Raw genomic sequence first — 21794 nt, forward strand, 5'->3', positions numbered from 1 at the left:
ATTGCCATTTTTGACTCCTTTTTTGAATTTTCTCTAAAATGACAAAATATTTCTGGAGCACAGATTACTTTTTATGATCTCAACAAACAAGGTGCAATATGGCATAATTCTTTTTGGCAGGGAAGGCGTCCTTAGAGCCCACATTCCTTATGGTCAGCACCAAGGAACAATCAGCAGGAGCGCAGGCTCCTGGAACTCTCGTTTTTAAAATTTCTTTTTAGTGCTATTGGGCAGTGAATAAGGGTGGAAAATGCCAAACAAAAAGTTATTCACTACTTACAGGTTTACCATCGCGACCATCTCGTCCAGGTTCTCCTGTAGGACCCTGTGACAGAGAGACATAACACCAACATGAGGATGAGAATCATTATCGGCAATCAATTTTAAGAGCTTGAATAGCTTGCCGAGCTGATGGTTCAACAGCCTTCATCTTTTATAGCAATCGAAATGGGGAATGTGATTACTCCCATAGAAGCATATAACCTTTGTGTCACTTTTGATACTGAGTAACTTATGTATAGACACTGGCGCATGTTATTAACACCTGTAAAAGTGCTTTTCGTGGAAACATAGGTATTGACAGAATAAGACGATACCTTGATAATCTACTATTAAACAACTTGTCTACGCCTTTACATCTTCACGTCTTGATCACTGCAATAAAATACTCTTTGGCCTTCCTACTTTATATCTTATTGAACGCCTTCAGAAAATGCAAAACTGTCGCTAGACTTGACCTGACCTAAATGTCACTAGACCTAAAAACTAATTCTCAAGAAGCAGCACTGGCTTCCTATATCTTTTATTAATACTAACTTCCTTGTTTTAGATTACTTCAAGTTCCAATTCATTATTTCAATCTAGATACTATTTTAACGAGACAATATCTCTGTCTCATTATTTTGTCGTACATAAAACCATGTGTGTCGTCCCGGTCAAGAATTCAACTTACATAAGCTGCAATAATAGCGCTCCCCACCACAGCTGACACATTCTCAACAAAATAAGCTAATTGAAGTTAGTTAAATTCAACTAGCGGTCTATCATAGTCAATGCTGCGTTCTGATTGGATGAGCTACTAGTAGCAAAACGTGCCAGCTTTGAAAGCCAAAAAAATTAAATTTATCTTTAACTCAAGACTTGTTTGCAGATATATATTTGACCAACTATTTGGATTTGACTAAAAAATTAGTCCTCTCGCTCTCATGACCTATGAGTCAATAGCCCATTCGGGTTCAAGGACTAATTTCTAATTATTCTTCGTGAGGTTCTTCTAATTAATCGACATTAAGTTCTTGTCTGGTCTGGTCGTTAAAACTAGCCCTTGGCATTCTTTAGCCAAGGCTCAGATTATAACTCACATTTGCAGTCATTCATGATTATGTATCTATTAAACTTACTCTCTCTCCTATCTTGCCTTGATCTCCTTTCTCTCCTCGCAGTCCTTGCTCACCCTGGTACATAATGGTACATAATACTAGTTATACAATGCATACAAATAGTATACCATGGAATATTCCACGAAAGGTGAGTGTGTATAAGAAATACAATTATATTGACCAGTGGGTAATCGATACTGTGCCACGAGAGAGCATTGTAGTAACTGTTTTATCCCACGCCATATTGAATACAAATGCTTAAATTCAACGCATGATGGGAAGGAAGAGTGAATTACCGAGAGTTTTGTCTGATTGGCTGTATTTCATATGGTCTGGGATTTTAAAACAAGTTGGTATCTGGTAGACCGATAGACATGAAAGAAGGAACAATGTATTTATATCATAAAATATCTTTACCCGATCTCCTTTGACACCAGGTAATCCAGAAAGTCCCTGAGGTCCTCGTGGGCCCTGGAAGGAAACGTCTTCACTCAATACTAGGTGATCAGTTATAAGAACTAATTAAATAAACAAAAACAACAACCAAGCAACAAAATAATACACCTTAAAAGAAAAAAAAGTCCCAATAAACATGGATTAGTTGCACATGCGTGGTCTTCAGCATTCTCCAAGAATTCCAGAGAGTTCGAGTCAAAAGTAAATATCCCTAAAAACATTGACACTAACTAAGGTGCTGACACGCACAATTAAATATTTTACTTGATAGTCTTACACTTTAATACAGGCAGATAGACAAACAGACAGACATACCGGAGGTCCTTCACTTCCTGGTTCGCCGGGTACACCAGGGGCACCAGGTGTTCCCTACAAAATAATTACAACAGTCATCAAATTGAACTCAAAGAACATCAAAAACTTAAAAACTGAAGTCAAACAGAAAAGAAAAAGCGTGTACTTACGTCGTTACCGTCTTTACCAGATTGACCAGGAGGTCCCGATGGTCCTGAAAGTCCCTGTTAGATGGCGGGGGGGAAACAAGCCCAACGTTAGTAGTCGGGAATATTACCCTATATAGAATTGATACTTCTGTAGCTTAAAAAAACAAAACAAAAGAAAAGGCGGTGCCCATGCCTTTTTAGTAAGCTTTTAGTAAATTTCCAATAAGCTTACCTGTGTTCCTTTAATTCCTGGTGGTCCAGCCTCTCCAGGCTCTCCTCTTTCACCCTGAAGGTACCAATGTGTTAGAAGAGCATATAACGTAGAGCAGTACAAACGGAGCAGAAGAGAAGACATGGAAAAGGTGTGATTTAAAAAATACGCAATGTAATAATTAATTAATAATAAATAATCTAATTTTTGTGTAGAAAATTCGTCGGTTTAAGTCCTTGAAATAAGAAAGTTTTCGTATTGTTTTGGTTGTACATCTTATTACAGTTGGAGTATTTGAATATTTTGATACTAATCTTATGAGGTTAATGGACCTTTTACTTTGGGCATCTATCTTTTACTGCTGCCGATACGACATTATCTATACATACATACATACATACATACATACATACTTTTATTTGTTAAGCAGGTTAACTAAACTACGCAGCCACAGGCTGATGTGGACCTGCTGTCTAACTAATTACAATAATCTATAAATAACTAAATAGAAATATCTAAAAAATAAAAAACAAAAATATAGAAAATCAATTAAACTTATATTCGTTATAATTATTCAATAGATAATAAATGGAAATTCAATAAATAAATAAATACTAAATACTTAAATTTCTAAAATTTCTAAAAGACTAAAAATATAGAAAATCATCATCTTTTTTCGCTATTAAAGAAGCCCTGAATGAAAAATTATTAATGTCTTTAGAAAATTTACGTATAATTTGTTTAAAATTATCCTTACTATCCTTATCTATTAGAAGTATGAGTATTTATACAACTCAATCAAGGAATCTTATTCTCAAGGGAATGATATGTGGTCTTAAAAACATTACCAAGTAAAAAGGTATATTCTGAATCTGTAATCAAGAAACAATGCGGTATTTTATACGGATTTAAAATAGTTTATTGTAATATGGGGGTATACCTATCTTGTTCTATAGCTTTCAAGTTCTAGTCTACTTTTAGTCAAAGAGAAGATGAAATATTAAAATATATTGCAATAACTTACGTCGGGACCACGTGGTCCAGTTCGCCCAGCAGGTCCTGGCAAACCCTGAAATAGAGATCAAGACATTCTAATTAATATCATGACTGCCTAGGCCAAACTGAAAAGTTGCCGCAAAAGAAAGTAGCCATAAGAGTGCACTGATGAATTTAATCTACTTTCACTTATAGGGCATGCGGCAGAAGGGGGAAAAAAAACCATTTCTCCCTCCCTTCCTAGTCATGCTACCTCTGGTAAACGACATATGCCCCACATATACAAACTATCTGTATAAAGAACCCATTTATCACGCAGGCTACTCCGTTGATCAAATAGAATGACTCTATGTGTGCTTACATTTTCTCCTTGGTCTCCACGAATTTCTGCGATTAAACCAATACCAGGCCCTTTGGAGTCTTGAGATCTGATGTACTATAAGAAAACATGATGTACTATAAGATAACATGGTGTACCATTCTCGCTGAGGCAGCTATGCGAGTTTACTATTGGACTAGAGCTGAAGGTTGGGGAAAAGCTCGAAAATGCAAGAAATAGTAATTCGGAGTAAAATTTGGAATCATATATAGAAGACGAGCTAGCACCTTTTCACACTCCTAGACACTGACATTTTTCCTTGCAGCTTTCGTTAATGGGGTGAATCCCTCAACTAACTCAACCCCTCAATAAATTAAAATCAGCTGCTATAACGACGGTTGTCTTTACACGACCTCAACTCTAGTTATTCTGCTCATGCGTCTTAAAATTCCAATGGCAATAAAAGGTGGAATACAATACTCACTTCGCCAAGGAATGCTGGATCGCTTGTGTTGGTGATATCAATGATTGGACCAGGAGGACCCTGCGGACCAACGGGACCAGTAGGACCTTCCTTTCCTTTTGGGCCAGGGTTACCAGGTTTACCCTAAGTAACGATCCATCAAATTAGTTGTCATTACAATTGAGCCGGCATGCAGACTAGATCAAACATTGCTCGTTTTGGTTTTATATAAGAGTTCAAAAGCAAGTATGCGCAAAAGTCACCAAAACGGTTTACACAATAATTGTATGAATGAATCATTATTCTATACCAAGTTTCGCAGGAGGAATGTTTAGTGTTTAGTTTTGTATTGAAGGGGGAGAACGACGGGTGCAAAAGAAGAAAAGAAAGAAAGATGAAAAAGTTGCATTGCAAAGCATGGTCAAATCTAGAGGGAAGAGCCGGCAATAGATCCAAAGTAAGAAAGGAAAGAAAGAAAGGAAAGAAAGAAAGAAAGAGAGAGAGAGAGAGAGAGAGAGAGAGAGAGAGAGAGAGAGAGAGAAAATTGAAGAGTAATGTGAATCCAGAGTACAGCTATTTAGTGCGAACGCGCATAAGTATTGCCACATTTAATGTATTCGCATACTTCTATGCACAGGCTTTTTGCTGCCAAACGAGAGTTTGCACGCCTTAAATAGTAAAACCAGCCAGCACTAAAATGTGTCAAATGTGAAATGTGGTTTAACGTACCTTCGCATAGAAGTGTGCGAATATATTCCAGTTCGTTTCACATAACGTTTGACGTTTGATTTCCTAAGTTGGTTCGGAAGTTCTGAAGCAGTTCTACTTCTGTTCCGTCCATATTTTGCTGTATTGTTCAAACAATTATAACGATTATACCGAATTTGCACGGGAAGTAAGTTCGAAGTCATCACCAATGAAGTTCGTTGTGAACTTCCAAAGAACGATACTAATTTCGGAACTTCCGAACAAAATTCGGAAACCAACCGTCAAAAGTTATGTAAAACGCACTGTAAATGTGGCCATACTTTTGTTTTGCGCATTGTGCTGTAAGCTGCTTATTGCAAATAAAGTGCTAATCGAGCCGTATATATTGCTACTCTGCATTGAGAGCATATTACTGATAGACACCCGACTTGCCCGGCAACCAGGAACAGCAGCTAAACAAACAGACATCGATATCATTTATTTTATATACTAACTTGTTCTCCACGAACACCTCTTGCTCCAGTTCTTCCTTGGCTACCTTGTGCACCCTAAGGTAGAAAAAGACAATTCATTGTTGGGCCAGGGGAGGGGTAAGGAGAGGGGCTTCTGTATATCGTTATCACGAACCAGCTTACTAGAAAAAAGTCACACCGAACTTTGTCACTATAAGTCTTATTTCTCGCTTTTCCAAACCTCTATCCGACAGCGTTTGTGGGGAGATAAGTGGACCGTAGGGGAATGGAGTGAGACCAAAAATGGCTGCTTGCGAGGTAGACTATTGCTGCAAGGGGTGGTCTATTGTTAGGAAATTAGTTAGCAGGTCATAAGATTTCCTTGCATACCTTGTCTCCCCTTGGACCTGGATCTCCAGGGGGTCCTACCTAGAACCAATACAATCAAAATAAGTTCAGTTAATTATATAAACAAAAGCAAAGAACAACCAAATTAGTGGAGATTGATTCTCGATGCCTTACCCTTTGGGGAGGAGGAGTTGGAGGAGCAATGGGAGCTAGAAAAAAAAAGTATAATGTTACTATGTTATAGCTATTTTATTTATAATTAATAATAATTGATTTTATTATATAATTACCTATGAAATATCTATTTTTTCTATTTCGAAAAATTGATATCTTCACACGTGAAAATAACATGTTATTACATGGCTATTCAAAAATACACGGAAAGAATTGCCTGAAAAAGCCAAAAAATACTTCATTGATAATTATATAATAAACAGAATATTACATGGCCGCTTGGAGATACGAATTTTATCTTCTCGTGCTGAAAATCTCTCACTCGTTTTCTGCGCTCACTCGTGAGAGATCTTTTCAACACTCTAAGATAAAATTCGTATCTCCGCGCGCCTGTGTAATATCCTCTATTTCAAACATTTTATCAGAAAATACAGCTCATCTCAAAACTTTATGTGTTTAAAATTTTAAATAAACTTTAAAGTTTGCTGGTATTGGCAGAACTAGTTTGGTTCGTTTGATAGAAACGATATGTCACGCTGGAATGTCAAAGTGATTTTAAAATGTCACGCTAGCGTGCAGCTGCGCGTTCCGCAACCGTGACATTGGATCGAGCAAGTAAATTATTATTCTGATTGGACGAGCAATAGAGCGAGTAGGAGTCATCGATCCTACGGGGATTTTCATATACGGATAACATAGAATATTTTCGTGTTGTTTTAAAGGAAGAAATAAGACCAAGATAGAAGCTTTAGTGCATCCTTTATTCAGCGCTCAATTATATTAAATTAATTTGGAATTATTCAATGCAGTATAATTACTTACGGACACAACGCAAGTCGCAGCCATCTTTACAACATTTTAACCCTAATTTAGGATGCAAATTATCACAATTGGCATCATTTTTACATTCATTATCTGGTTCTGGTGGACATTCTGCTGCTGTTGGAAACTCTGGGCAAGTTCCCGGAACAAAAACTGCAAGAAGAGTACATGGGTAAGTATAAAGCCAAGTAAAAATAACAAAATGTTGCTCGTCCCCGCCCGGGTCATTTTTTTCAGCCTCTTCATTTTTAGTTTGAAAAATCGGAACGAATAAAAAGCAACAGGCGTTACTTTCATTTCGTACCCAGTTCCCCTCAATTGAGTACAAAGAGAATTCTGTAAACAAAACATGGCTTTTGTCTGCGTTTCGATACTCACTGACTAGTGCAAATGACGTGGTCAGGCGTTCTTGCGCCGTCCTTCCTCAAGGAAGCCCGAGTAAACGCTGCAATAGCGTCTAGTTGAACTGACTTCTAAAACTCATTATAATTCACTTGTTTTTGAATCTCGCGAGAAATTCCTTCGCAATTATTAGTCACAATCAATCTAAACCGAAAATAAGCATCGACCTCCATAGCTCTGCATACGTACGAGATTAACTTGGATTTATTTATTTATTCCACAATCTGAGGAAATAGCAAGTACAGTGATGAGGCCCAAGCCAGAGGCTTATGGGTAAAAGTATTCTTTCTGAAGCATTAAGGCCGGATTAGACGGTACGATTTTCGCCTACAACTGTCGTATACAACACGCTTGAGCCATCCTACAACTCGAGTCGTAGCGTGTAACTCAAGCCTACAACTCGCCTACGACAGAGGCGAGCGTGTTGTATACGATAGTTGTAGGCGAAAATCGTACCGTCTAAACCGGCCTTAACGGTGAGCATTTTTTGATGTTTTATGCACCAGAAAACGTCGCAATATGCATCGCCACATAAAGATTTTATTATAAGAATTGTTGAGAGTAAACTGTGAGTTCTTAAGGAAACAAGGGGTTTTTGTTTGGTTCATACTTTCAGCACAAATAAAATTTTTTTTTTAGAGATGATATTTTTTTACGTTGCTTTCGATTGAAATTTTATGTTTTTAAGATGGAAAAATATCACAAACGATATTTATAGCAAATTATAGGAACACATCAAATGCACATGTATTTTAAAAAGGGAAATAAGCATTTTTCCACCTAGATTTACTATAGGCTATCAATTTTCGACGAAAAGATATGAAACATTATTAGATTACGCATTTGGATTGCGTGAATTTCATGACCTTAACAATCGTGTCAAAACCATGGAAAATGATTGGTTAACAGCATCGTCTTGTTTGCCACTAAATGACCGACAAACGTCTCAGACGCCTTTGTTAATAATTGACTTATAGAAACAAAGACATCTTCTATATGAAATAATTGATCAAAGTTTAAATCTAAAATGCGCCTTTTTAAACCAAAGGAGTGCCTTGAAGAATGTTTTTGTAAATTTAGATATATTTTGCTGTGCAATAAAGAATATTAGTCGAAGTTGGTGATGATGATACCGACAAAGACTCCATTGTTGATTGTCACGGAGTTCACGAGGCCGAATTCCATACCCGATCTAAAATAATTCTATTTAGAGCGTCTCTAAATGGTCGTATATTCATTTTCTTAGGTCAAAATCTTATAAAACTAACAACTTGAGGCCTTAGGAATATGAAATGGAAAACAAGGTTTTCGTTCTGTTTAGTTAATAATGAATATACTTCGGTGTGCATATCAGGGCCCGATTAAAACACGAGACAATGCACTAGTCAGCATCCATCAACCCACCCCTTCAAAGTGATATCTTAATAGGTTATGCAAAACAATTCGAAGGAGATAGAAACTCCAGTTACTAAGTACATTTGCTTAGATTTGCTTAAAGAGAAGGTTCGTGAGAGCCTTGTGCCGCCGCGACCCGGGGTTTGAAGTACTTTGCTTACAAGCCTACATTCTAGTCGTGGAATAAACATGAATCACAGATACCATTACTGCCGAAATGGCCTTCAATCGCTCGAAGGATTATCAATCGTGCTTTTATCATCATTATTGGGGCAATATAATGCTAGTTTGTACTCTATTAAATAAGGCATAGTGAAGGAACTCCAGTCGACGCCTAGACTATTCTAAGTTTAGCCAAGCATATAAATCGGTACTTACACTGCGCTTGGACGACATATGTAAAGGCAATCCCCAAGAAGATGCTGAAGATTATCCTTGAAGCCATTGCGAACTTGGCCCTACCCGAGCGCAGTAGATCCTGTACGGTGCAAAATGCAAACTAGCACTACACACCAGCACTAAGGACCTCGTTACGGCTAAAGTTTTGCAAGCCTTCGCTGCTTCTCTGGCTCGATGGTAAATCGATACCTCTGTAGGGAATCGAATATCCTTTATGCAGCCAATGAATGATGCTTTCAAATGAGACGAAATTCAAGAAGTCAAATAGATCGCTTCAAGCATGCCATCAATGTGATTCCAACACTCATATTGCTGTCTAGACTATCCCATCTCTGGTGCACAGGCAAACTCGAAGTCAAAGATCTATCGTTTATTCTACTCAAAAGCCTTTCATCTAGTTTCTACTGGACATTATAACTATTTCTTCAGAAGCTGCTTTCCTTTTCAATGAGAGTTTTCAATATTTTATTCGCAGTTTTCAAATATTAATTTCTTTTGAGAAGGTCGACAAAATCTAAGTATGAACTACTTCATTGTATTAAGCAAGGGTATCGCATTAGGTTTGTCATTACTTGCTGTTTATCTGTCATTTTCGTGTATCCTACACATACCTGCTTTTCTTTCCGCAAAACGTCTGTTAATTTAACGATTTTGAAACTTTCGTTCCTCGAAGAAACGTTTTAGCGTGAAACAATGCAGCATTTGTAAAAATGCCTTACCTCACTCCATCAATTTCGTGTTAAAATTAATGAATTTCGTCAACTTTAATAATATTGCATAAATAATAGATACATTTTTATCAGTTTTGATAAAATACACAAATTTGCACAGCATGAAAACCATAGTTAGCTTTCCAGGCTCCAGTTTTTGTGTCGTTTATGTGCTGCGCTTTGTTAACTCTCATAATTGCTTTCCAAATTGATTTTATTTTATGTTGTTCTGTATTTGTGAATAAAATAATTCACAGCTATTTGATTTATCTTACTTATAGAAACAGTCGTGAAGGATGTGAGCGAGTGAATTCAGTCTATTGTTTATTGATAGATGACGTAGTCAATCATAGTCTGTCTATTCTCTTATGTCTCTTGTGTCTTGCGTTACAGCAGTAACTTTCCCTTCCATTATCACGCGGGACACGCACTCGGTTGTATTAGATAATTTACTCTGGGTGGGTCAAGGAGTTTTTTTAGGTACATACACACTAAGTTCAAGACACAGCTGGTATGAGGACTTGCTTACTCTAACGTTTGGATCAATTTTTCCTTTGCCTTTGAGCTAGAGTTGAAACGCCTTTGGCTTAATTTGGGGTCACACGAGGTCATATGCACTTGACAGTGAGACATGCGAACACTTGTACTCTGCCGGTGACGCAAATGAATTATCATAAAGGGGTAATCTTAGGAACACTTACAATGTTTCATGATTAGTAAAGTGTTGAATATGAGCAGAAGATGCTATTGATGTACAGCCAACCCCTTGAGAAGACATGGAATCTCCTAAGATGAATGGTGGAAATATTAATGATAAAAGGGTAAATTATACACCTTGAAAAGATGAAAAAACTTAGTGACGTTTCGGACGCTAGTCTCGTCGGAGTAAATATTATATGGGTGGTACTCATCCATTCATTCGTCCACTCACCCACCCATCTATCCTTTTTTGCTTCCCTCCATTTATTCCCTCCAATCCTTCCCTCCGTGTTTTTCTCCCTGGCTCACTCCAAACATCCCTCTTACCCTTGCTAGCTCTCTTCCTCCATCTTTCCTTCCGTCCCCAACCGGCATCCGCTAGCTATAAGAGGGAAGTGGGAGCTAGAGGATGGCCCACCAAAGTTTCCTACCTCATCTTCGAGGGGACTGGCAGGTGCTCGGGAAAGAGGGAAAGTAGGACTCCTCTTCATATTTGCTCCGCTTTGCAAGCTGATGACGTCAAGCATGATATAGTCAAGTGCAACCCTTATCAATTTTTTATATATTTTTTATTCTTTTTTTAACCGATTTTGAAATCAAAAGATTGTCGTTACACAACTGGAAAAGGATTCAAATAAAAATAAAGGTCAAACGGCTTATTTGACGTCAATTTAATCATTCAGCTAGTAGCTGGTCTTCACTGTACCCCAAGGATTAGAGAATAAAAAACTTGGTGTGTGATTATGAGGAATCGGGCCGGCCTCTCGCCTAGCAAGCACCACATTTCCCAACATTGCTTCACTTGCACCTAAAATACATTTTAACAGCAAGTGTATATTTTGCTATCGTTTTTATCACAACGAACAATAAATAGACCTCTATACTTTGGGCGTAACGGTTTTCCCATTTTAGACCACATGTCATTCTCTTGAGAATAAGATTCTTTGTTTGAGTTGTATCCTTATTCGTGTGTCTTCTCGTGTGCATCCGTTAAACAAGGAAATGATACTCTAAGGGATGTATGGGATGATGCCCAATGTATTGATTTATATACATATTTACGAGCATGCGCAAACGGTTTCTTGGATGCCAGGGACAGCCTGACATTTCCATATCCCTTCCCATAAAGAAATTCCCTCTAGTGTTTGTATCATAGTTATTCCTGAACAGACGTACGTAAAACGTAATTCAATTCTATCACAACCGACTACAAATATATTTTTACCTTAATTACATAAAGTCAATAGAGTTTTCCCGAATTTGCTTGAATCACCATAAAACAATGGTTTGAACAGAATGGACTTGGTGCTTTCACACATTTATTGAATTTTATCAAGTCAAACTATTGTTTCGTTTTCTATTAGCCATGAATGCGAAGACTGAAAGAAAAACGCCCAGAAAAATTAGTTGTAAGCTTTCTGTGCCGTATTGATGTTTTACTCTTCATTCAACTAGACAAGGAAAATCGGACAAATTTTCTTTTTTTTTTTTTCCTTTTAGTCCATTTATTTATTTCATTATTTTACATCTGTTATTTTTGCATCTGTTATTTCAAAAGCTTTATTTATGACGTAATAATTGCCCATGCAAGACCACAGGCTTTTCCTTTATTATTATCCTGAGAGCATTGAGAGCGTAGGTTTTCTTCGGTCAACCGAAATGGGCGATGTCTTTCACCGACGTTGCCACGAATCTGGGGGAAAAAGTAGAAAAACAAACTGAGAAACAATAAACACGTGCCCATGCCGTCATTGAAAATACAATACAAGTTAATTTCGTTCTAGCCTTTCTAGCGCATTCGCATTATTTCGCACTAAATTCACGCTCACGCACTACGGTCACTTGTGCTCTATGCACACGACACTCAACCCATATTGATTTTTACGGATTTAACTTGGGCGTAATGTTTTCCCATTTCACACCACTTCAATTTTCCTAGAGTATCAACTCTTTGTATAACGGTTGTACATGAGAAGACACATGAATATGGATACAACTGATTCGATGTTTTCTCATTAGTAGTGTTCTCCCTTTCGGTGTCAACCATATTACTGAATCTACATTTTCATTAGTTACTTGTGGACAGAATAATACTCAAGGGAATGACATGTGGTGTAAAATGTAAAAAAACAAACAAAAAAACCAAAAAAAGATATATACACGTATATTGCAGCTGGAGGACATGGGGCTAGTGATCACAGCCTTTCATACCAGGAGAACAAAACAACGAGCAAAGATGTTAGAAAGTTGACTTACCTTCATGAATGAAGAAAGTCCGTTAAGTAGGTAACCAGCTTCGTATTGACTTGAGCATCTTCTTCTCAACTTGTAAGACCCAAGCTACCAGGTATAAGCAGTAAAATCCTCTGGCGAATCTCGGTTACTTAAAGCAAAAATAATATATATGAATTATGTTGCAGCATTTTTGAGACTATGTGATTGGTTAAGATAGTTTGGTAAAGATACAGTGCATACAAAAAGGCTATATATAAGAAGGAAATATTTATTTCTTACGCGCATGACGGGGCTGGTGGGATAAAAAATATGGCATTTAAGGGGAAATATCCTGCTTCAATAGGGGGCCACGCAAACAACAAAAAATACGTCCTGCTGATTGGCGAAAAAAAGCCCGCGCATTTTATTCCTCCGCTTATCATGCCCCCATGCCCCCCAAAAATGAACGATCCCTAAGCACAAGAAAAACATCCTGTCATGCCATGAAAAAAAAGTAAAAACATCTTTACGGAACTGCTTTTCGTTTTGCATCAGGAAGTTTTTTCCCCCATACGATTGACGTCACACTTAGTGCTCTATACTTCAGTCTTACCAAGGACACTTGTAACCATACCCATCGTCACGTGTCCAGCCGGTGGCTGAGAATACCTGCTAAGAAACAAAGCTGGGATCTATGTTAATAACTTTCAAGCTCCTGGATTTTTGTTTCTTGGTTTGGTTTGGTTGTGCCGGCTCTACGAGATATATTGACAAGAAAAATACATGCGCGTAAGTGAAAAAAGATAAATATACGAAACATTATATGAATGACACATTTCTAAGACAAAGCCATAAGCCTTGTTTTCAAGTGTGCAAGGGCAGATACACATAAATTACATGCTTTTAATTAATGCTACAATTGGAATAAAATAATAGTGCAAGCATAATAAAATGAATTATATTAAAAAATACAAGAAAATGATTCAATATCAAACAAGACAACATGTTGCAAATATAACGTTTGGAATAGGTTCGCTGGATTAAGATCATCATTGTCATCAATAAGCTAGAGTATTCACAAAATACTTTGTCAATAAAATGCTCAGATACATCTCATGCATCACAACCAGCATGCAATAGAACAATGGGTTATTGCCATTCGTTATGCACACAAGGGCTGCTTTGGATGTATCTGTATAATATTAGTTATAGCCATTACAAGGTTGAGGAAAAGACTGGGTCAAGTTGGCATCGCAGTGCATTGTTTATGGGACATATTTCCAAGATGGCATTTATTTTAGATCCCTAAGATAGCCCCACAATGCACTGCAATGCCAACTCGACCCAGTCTTTTCTTCAGCAATGGCTAATATCCATGCAATAAATATATGTCGATGACTGGATGAGATTGTTTCATATACAGAATATATAGTCTTTAACTTGAAGAACCAGTTACGTGAACGTAGCTGCTTCAAGTTTGAACTGCTCCATTCCATACCATGATAATAACAATCACAATAGTTACCATGGTAACAAGGCTTCGAAAACTTTTCTTTAAAAATGTCTGTAGCCCACATTCATTCAGTAAGAAACTCATGACCCTCCTATCAAGTCAACAGGGAAACAGTCTTTTTCAAAATAAATATTCCTGACCCCAAATTTTTACTGATGAGACCCCTCCCTCTAAAGCCCCGCCACCTCTCCCCCACCTCCCCACAGAGTGCTTTTCATAAACCCGTGAAAAAAGTGTACTAATTAGAGTCGGATAAGCACAATAGAAAACAAAGAATTAGAGTGTAATAGTGTATTTGATGGGTTTATGAAAACCACTCTAATGTTGCATTGAGGCAAGCGGAATAGAGTGGTTTTACTCAGATGAAATAGTTAGTATACTAATAGAGGTTAGCTAGTAGATCTTATTTCCATCAGCTTGTTTTCTTTTGTGTCTATTTGTCGATTATATACCAACAACTAGTAAATGTTTTACGGTCTGAGGAAAATCACAAATTTTGTCGTTCACTTCTACAGAATATACTACAATGTTTTCAACATTGTGTAAGGTTGTGTGATCCTCAAATTATGTTTTCTAGCAAGTTACATATTTGCCAATTGATTAGAATAAAAACACGAATTCCTTACCGTTAATGGCAATATGGGCCCTGAAAAAAAATACACAGTAAGAACTAAGTCTGTGGCTTCTATATATTTGAGGTCACGCATATGGCGTCACGTTACGATTCGCGTGACTTGCACGCGTGATGCATGTGCCACGCTAAGCAATTCGTTGGTGTCGTCGTCAGCTGAACGCTATTCACCAGTATTGGATTGCTGTCAGGAGTCAAATTTTTACAAGAATTCTGTTTACTGATCCCAGCCCACACTCGGACAAAATATATCCCAATCTACAAAATTTCTTTTTGATACTCATTATATTATGCACTCAGGTGAGGTGACGTAAAATGAGAATCTACACAAAATCAGTCATAACAAATAATTACTTTTTTCAAACTGTTTTCACATTTTTTTCAAACTTTTTATTCAAGGTAAAATGAATTATTTTCCCCTCCTTTTTCCTTTTCTACTTTCCAGTGACATTTAATCCCATTCTCATAACATCAAATTTCATTTTTCGAAATCCTGGTAAATTTTTCATGCAGCGTGCGTGACATATCGAGTTATTTAAAGGTCGGGTTAGTACGAGAAGTAGGGCCCAGCATTTCCCTATCCGGACGCCCGGGTATATAAATATTTTCGTGAATATATTTTCCCATTAATCCGGACTTTCTTTGGACGGTATATAACTTTTTTTCTTTTTTTTTTTCTTTTTTTTTTTTTTTTTTCATTTAATTTTTTATCTTAATGAATGAATGAATAACGAGAGCTGAGTGAAAGAGAAAGAACTTGTTGCACTTTTTATCTTGTTTTGCAATTTTTTTGTTGCTTTTGTTTAATCTCAGAATAGAAAATACCAGCCCCTAGCGAATTCACTGGTCAAAACATACGATTATAAGTATACCAGACTGGAAAAAAACTCGTTTCTACATTTCACGTATCCTCGTATTAATTAAAAAAATAATGGTCATTACAAAGGAATTGGATACTTACGGGTGCAAACCTTGTCGCAGCCATCCTTACAACATTTTAATCCCTGACCAGGATACAATTCTGCACAATTGACATCATTTCTACATTCATCATCTGGTTCTGGCGGACATTCTGCTGGTGCTGGAAAATCTGGGCATTTTCCAGGAACAACAACTAAAAGAAGAGTACAGAGTAATTAAAGGAATCTTTCATGTCACACTTTATCAATGCGTTCTTATTTCGGACAAACGTGTCATTCCATCATTAGAAGACCTCATTTAAACACAAAAGAAATGGCACTCATTCCAGTAAAAAAATTATGACTTTATTGTATGGCCGTGATTTCAATGCTTGGAAAAACGAACGATATGATAAACGAACAAAACAAAACAAACCAAAAAACCAAACAATTCGACTGGATTATTAAAATAACTGAGTACGTCCTACCAACTAATGAGGAACATGAACCAGATGTTATGCTAGCGCGGAAAGCCGATTGTGAACCGAGCAGCTAGACATGTCAGTTTTTAGAAAGAATAGCTTTAACAGATGAAAATTTGACTACCAGATGCATCTTCCAGCTTGAAATGACAGAAATAATATTTGATATATTCAAAATGGTATGTTTAACCTTTCGAATGAGTACATGTATTGCAACATAGTCGTGATCATGAGTTGAGTCTTCTCAATATCTTATGAAAAACTCTCAATCTCAGCTTTAATCAAACAAAAAGCAGCAATTCGAATAGCTATGCCTGGTCAGTCGGTGTCAGTTCAGAGAGAAGGAATTGGAGTGACCGAGTCGACGCCTAGACTATTCCAAGTTCAGCCAAGCATATAAATCAGTACTTACGCTGCGCTTGGACGACATATGTAAAGGCAATCCCCAAGAAGATGCTGAAGATTATCCTTGAAGCCATTGCGAACTTGGCCCTACCCGAGCGCAGTAGATCCTGTACGGTGCAAAATGCAAACTAGCACTACACACCAGCACTAAGGACCTCGTTACGGCTGAGTCGGGGAAGGCTTTCGTAGTTTTTTTCTGGTTGGATTGTAAATCGATACCTCTGTAGGGAATCCAATACCCTTTATGCAGCCAATGAATGAAGCTTTCAAATGAGACGAAATTCAAGAAGTCAAGTGTCAAACATGCCATCAATGTGATGGTACAGTAGTATACAACACTCGACTCATTGCTGTCTAGCCGGAATACCGCAACGACCTTTGAAGAGCAAAGGCAGAGACAATGGTTACAAATAATTAATATTTCTATTTGGGAGTGAAAAAGCCGTTTTCGTACTTCGTTGAACCTTCTAATCGTTCTTCATGCTGAAGAGGAATTCTAACAATTCTTCAATTTCCTAAAGCCACAGCACGAAATTTGTATCATCAGACGGGGGGGGGGGGGGGGGGGGGGGGGGGGATAGAGGGGAGAGGGACTGAGAGGGGGGAGGGGGATTAGATGGGGGAGAGGGAGGAGTTTTTGGAGTTTGAAATAGCTTTATTGGCATGACCTACAATTTACAGGTATTGCTAAAGCATTGAACATTAACAGGGATTTTTTTTGTTATATTTTACAAACACATTGTAATAAGAAAAATATCTATATATCTATATCTATATATATCTATATGTAAAGTAACATATTTAAAAAAATAGGTATGAGTATTACAAATATACTAAAATCTTAATTGAATGGTAATAATAATCAAAGATAAATTTATCAAAAGTAATCATTAATACATTACATCAATTATCATGATTCATTCCTAAGAATGAAGCATTTGTATATAAACTTAGAAAAATAAAAAATAACCTTGTCATTGGTAGAGATCATTAAGTTACGAATTATGTTAAGATCTTTAAAATTTTCAAGAGATCTTCAGGTTCTATCATATCAAAAAATCGTCGGCTCATCACACGTGCTTTAGTGCTGCATCTTTTTATCATTCATTCTCTACAATACATATACACATTTAAGACTATATCATTTATTTTCGGCAATGTTCTTTGTGTGTGTGTGTGTGTGTGTGGAAGCGAAAATCTCAAGTGACATGGCTGGGAGTTATAAGTTGTCAATCCTGACAGTTTGCTGTTTATTCATGACTCCCATGTTATCAGGGCCCAAAAGCACAGAAATTCCTGCTACTTTCTTGACATAATTTTTTTTTTTCAAAGAAAAAGTTTTACTAAATTTAAAGTGGGGATTTCTACATGTTTCTACGAAAAAACCGCTGAAGATTGAATGACAGGTAACTGAGGCAAAGGGAGCTACAAAACTAGCTAAAATTTCTCGGGGAAAAAAAAAAAAAAAAAAAAAACCAGATAAAGAAAGGTCTATCTTAAGGTATCAGGATACCTTAAGATAGCCGCTTTGCGCGGAAGCCGAATTTCGCGCTGTCTTTTCAACATTATTCTATAAAAGCTAGATAAACGTAGGTTTCTAAAATATATTTTAAGCCGTTGGTTCTTGAGCAGAAAAAAATTATAATGCTCAAAGTCGAATCCTACCTATCATCGATGGGCATGTTCCAACAGGATCAGTATTTCCGCCATGACCACAAAAAACACATCAGCATACTCTGTTGATAATGAGCTTCAAAACGGTCTCAGATTTTTGATAGCTTTTTTAGACGTCAAATCCGGATGTTTAATTCTCAAGTGTTTCTGTTCACAAAATAGAATAAAATATTTTTCGAGCACAAAGTTATTTCAAAAGGAGATACCGATTTCTAAATTACATCGTAAATTATAATTGTGCGAAATTTCAGCCTGATTCACTGTAATCCGAATGAGTTATAACGTTTTAAAGAAGTTGTTTTATTGCCCAAAACCTTTAGCCTGCGTGCAGCCGAACTCAACTAACTGTTATACGAGAGAAAAGTCCGGCTGCACGCAGGCTAAAAACCTTCGGAGAAAAACGCGTATTCTTACTCGAGCCGTGAAGAAGCCAAGGTGTCGATCAAAACATCTATGAACAATTTTCTCCGTTTAGAAATATAATTTCAAAACATTTTTTACATGAAATGTAAGTAATCATCTTGATGAATCAAAATATCGAAAAAATTTTTTTTGAAAAATTCTTCTCATGAACGTATCCTGATATACAATAAGTACGGTTGGTACAGAGCTGATCGAGAGCACAGTGTCCAGTCCAGAGTCCAGTCCAGAGTCCAGTCCAGAGTCCAGTCCAGAGTCCAGTCCAGAGTCCAGTCCAGAGTCCAGTCCAGAGTTCTGTCCAGGTTCTAGGACATGCCACCGGCCCTGCGTTTTGCGAAGAAAGCTTTCGAAAGGATCATGCATTATCTCATATCGCGTACAGATCCACACGCCATTCGTGGTAGGCCCACACTAAAAGATGTCGAGCGTTTTCGGAACGATTTGGTTCACGAAGTCTATAGTTTGAAAGCTAGCCAAATTAGATCTCAAGAGATAGAAATAAATATAAATATATTAAAAAATAAATTAAAAAAAAGAAAGAAAGAAAGAAATATAGCCATACAGTGAGTTCAAGCTATGAAAACACTGACAAAACTATGACTGCTGACTTAACAACAAGATGAGGCTGAAATGAACACCTTCAGATATTGAGAAAATCGATAATCTTCATGATAAGAACTTCGAAGGTCAGGCTAGCAACAACAACAAGCAAATCGCTGTAAAATATCCTGATTCTTTTGTTTGCTTTTATTTTGTGCAATAGCTTTAGGGTACGATTTAATATGGCGTACATAATCACTACTATTATTTTACAAGCGATCACGAATGTTGGTTTACATTACATGTGCAGTTGCACTTGCTTAGCAGAAGACAATGGTAAATATTCTTACAGACTGTGATATATTAGAAAAAGTTGTCAATTGTACGAATGTACATGAACATTATAATGTTATAGTGTCAATAAGAGTACAAGAATTCAGATCTCGTTATGCAAAGTACGCATATCATAATTTTAGACAGCGCAGAAAAACGCTTTTTGGCCTGTTGTTAAAATCGATATTTTTATTGACAAACACGAAAGCCTTGTACCTTGGGAGAAGTTATACTTTGATCATTAAAAATTCTGACATTTTCTAGTGAGAGTTAATACAGGAAGAGACCCCTCTATTAACAATGTTTTTGTTTGACAGAATTGTGTTCAATTGAAGTAACAAAAGACTAAAGTCTTGGAGCATCATCACCATTTTAATCCAAAAACATCAAAGTACCGGCCTCGCTGTTTTTCTGCCCTGCCGCTATCATTTAAAAGCATCATCAAAGCAATAGGAAGCCCGAGGAAACGCTCAGGGAGCGTCTAGTTATTAATAATCATCACCGCCGTAACGTGCCAAGCAGCGCCGTCGTCGCTTCGTTAGCGATTAATTCTCTTTAATGTTGCTACGCTTAATCAAATGCCGAAAGTCATACTTAATAAGATCAAAACTCACCCCAGTCTAGATCTCTTGATCGTTTCTAAGTGCGCTTTATTTCATTTTTATGAATATAGAATTTAGTGTTGGTTGCTAAATCAAGACAGAAAATCGTCGTAATAAAAATATTTTCACCCTTTTATCCGTCATGTATCTTTCTTCAAATTCTGCACCATTTTGAAAATCAGCGTCACTCCCACGATTTCGATTCACATTCAATCAAGAAATTGATAATTCAAGTCGCGCTAATTTCCAATACTTTAACTGCATGGAGCGTTAATCACTTTTAATTACTTACTCCGACGAAGAACTAACGTCCGACACGTCAGTTTCACAAAGCTTTTTACGGTGATTCAATTTATCCATAAGTTCCTACTGTTTTATTCAGAAACACCGACACAGTCCACGCTAGTTCTACTTGTTATCACCACTAATAAGGTCTGAGGATCGAGATCTTTTCGATTCTTTTTCACTCATTTTGAAGAATTTTGGACTTTTTACGTTATTCGTAAGCATTTCTTTATATCTTTTACCCATTCCATTATCCATTTAGGAGAAAATAGGGTCGTTGGCATTGTAGTGCAGCACTGAGACTGAGGTACTAGGGACCGACGAAATAGACGCCATCTTTGATATTTGTTCGCTAAAGCAGTCCCACAATGCTTTGCGATGCCAACTCGATCCAGTTGTTTACTCAGCCTCGGAATGGGTAATCATACACTCGATTACGATTCCTTGACTATTGATCGTTTCCTTGTTTTTCTCTCTCTCTTTCTTTTCTTTCTTTTCTTGTTTTTCTCCTTTTTTTGCTTTTCAATTGTGCAACACCTTTGATAACCCTCGTTGAAAATATCTATGTTAACCAGTTATTCCCCCCCCCCCCCCCCAAAAGATATATATATATACACTTACACAATGATTAATGATTCCTTACATTGGTGTAATAATATATATAAATTTGTAAGGATTTCATTGGTTTCGACAAGATGATAGTTTGGCTTGCGCCTGTGATATTGAAACTCTTTTTAACTTATAAGTCTGTCTGTAATTGATCCCTTGGATTAATACGACTCCTACACAGACTACAGGAACATAAGGTAACCTTTATTGTGACGCTTTCTTTCTTTCTTTCTTTCTTTCTTCCTTTCTTCCTTTCTTTCTTTCTTTCTTTCTTTCTTTCTTTCAGTTTCTTTCTATCTTTCTCTCTTTCTGTCTTTCTGTCTTTCTTTCTTTCTTTCTTTCTTTTCTTTCTTTCTTACTTTCTTTCTTTCTTACTTTCTTTCTTTCATTTATCCATTCATTCATTCATTCTTTCTTTCATTTATCCAATCATTCAATCGTTCTTTCTTTCTTTCTTTCTTTCTTTCTTCTTTTAGCCTTTTAGGCAATTTTTTTAACGTTAATTGCATGAGTTTTTTCCCCCCTTGTCGCCAGTTTTGGCAGCTGTTATTTAATCTCTTCTTAACATATAAGTCTGTCTGTAATTGAGCCCTTGGATTAATACGACTCCTACACAGACAACAGGAATATAAGGTAACCTTTATTGTGACGCTTTCTTTCTTTCTTTCTTCCTTTCTTTCTTTCTTTCATTTTTTTTTCTTTCTTTCTTTCATTCATTCTTTCTTTCTTTCTTTCTTTCTTTCTTTCTTTCTTTCTTTCTTTCATTCATTCATTCATTCATTCTTTATTTATTTCTTTCTTTCTTTCTTTC

General features: G+C 36.8%; 2 protein-coding genes across 6 annotated transcripts in view; both read right to left on the reverse strand.

Annotated features, from left to right (window-relative positions):
* The window catches only part of LOC116295430 (uncharacterized), a 41167-nt gene extending 32023 nt beyond the window's left edge, over positions 1-9144 (reverse strand). The window contains exons 1-14 of the mRNA XM_031703226.2: positions 8947-9144; positions 6772-6924; positions 5950-5984; positions 5818-5856; positions 5470-5523; positions 4289-4411; positions 3847-3921; positions 3514-3558; positions 2511-2564; positions 2300-2353; positions 2151-2204; positions 1797-1850; positions 1401-1454; positions 281-325 (exon numbers count right to left, since the gene is read on the reverse strand). Of these exons, the coding sequence (XP_031559086.2) occupies positions 281-325; positions 1401-1454; positions 1797-1850; positions 2151-2204; positions 2300-2353; positions 2511-2564; positions 3514-3558; positions 3847-3921; positions 4289-4411; positions 5470-5523; positions 5818-5856; positions 5950-5984; positions 6772-6924; positions 8947-9013 (906 nt within the window). The 5' untranslated portion in view covers positions 9014-9144. The remainder of the gene's footprint in view (positions 1-280; positions 326-1400; positions 1455-1796; positions 1851-2150; positions 2205-2299; positions 2354-2510; positions 2565-3513; positions 3559-3846; positions 3922-4288; positions 4412-5469; positions 5524-5817; positions 5857-5949; positions 5985-6771; positions 6925-8946) is intronic.
* A 2518-nt stretch (positions 9145-11662) lies between these two features.
* Positions 11663-16722, reverse strand: LOC116295477 (uncharacterized). Of its 5 annotated transcripts, XM_031703294.2 has the most exons (6): positions 16528-16722; positions 15696-15848; positions 14730-14749; positions 13204-13345; positions 12633-12759; positions 12055-12069 (listed from the first exon to the last, which is right to left on the reverse strand). In XM_031703294.2, exons 1-4 carry the CDS (start codon positions 16592-16594, stop codon positions 13298-13300), a joined length of 288 nt encoding a protein of 95 aa, XP_031559154.1. In that variant the 5' UTR covers positions 16595-16722; the 3' UTR covers positions 12055-12069; positions 12633-12759; positions 13204-13297. The 5 variants fall into 5 exon arrangements, with proteins under 5 accessions (XP_031559156.2, XP_031559154.1, XP_031559155.1 ...); XM_031703295.2 differs by lacking the exon at positions 12055-12069 and having other exon boundaries at positions 13126-13345; XM_031703296.2 differs by lacking the exons at positions 13204-13345; positions 14730-14749 and having other exon boundaries at positions 11663-12069.
* Between the last annotated feature and the right edge of the window lie 5072 nt (positions 16723-21794).

This window comes from Actinia tenebrosa, unplaced genomic scaffold (assembly GCF_029948245.1).
Source record: "Actinia tenebrosa isolate PJP-AT-01 unplaced genomic scaffold, QUT_ActTen_1.0 PGA_scaffold11__36_contigs__length_13525064, whole genome shotgun sequence".
NCBI classification, from domain to species: Eukaryota; Metazoa; Cnidaria; class Anthozoa; order Actiniaria; family Actiniidae; genus Actinia; species Actinia tenebrosa.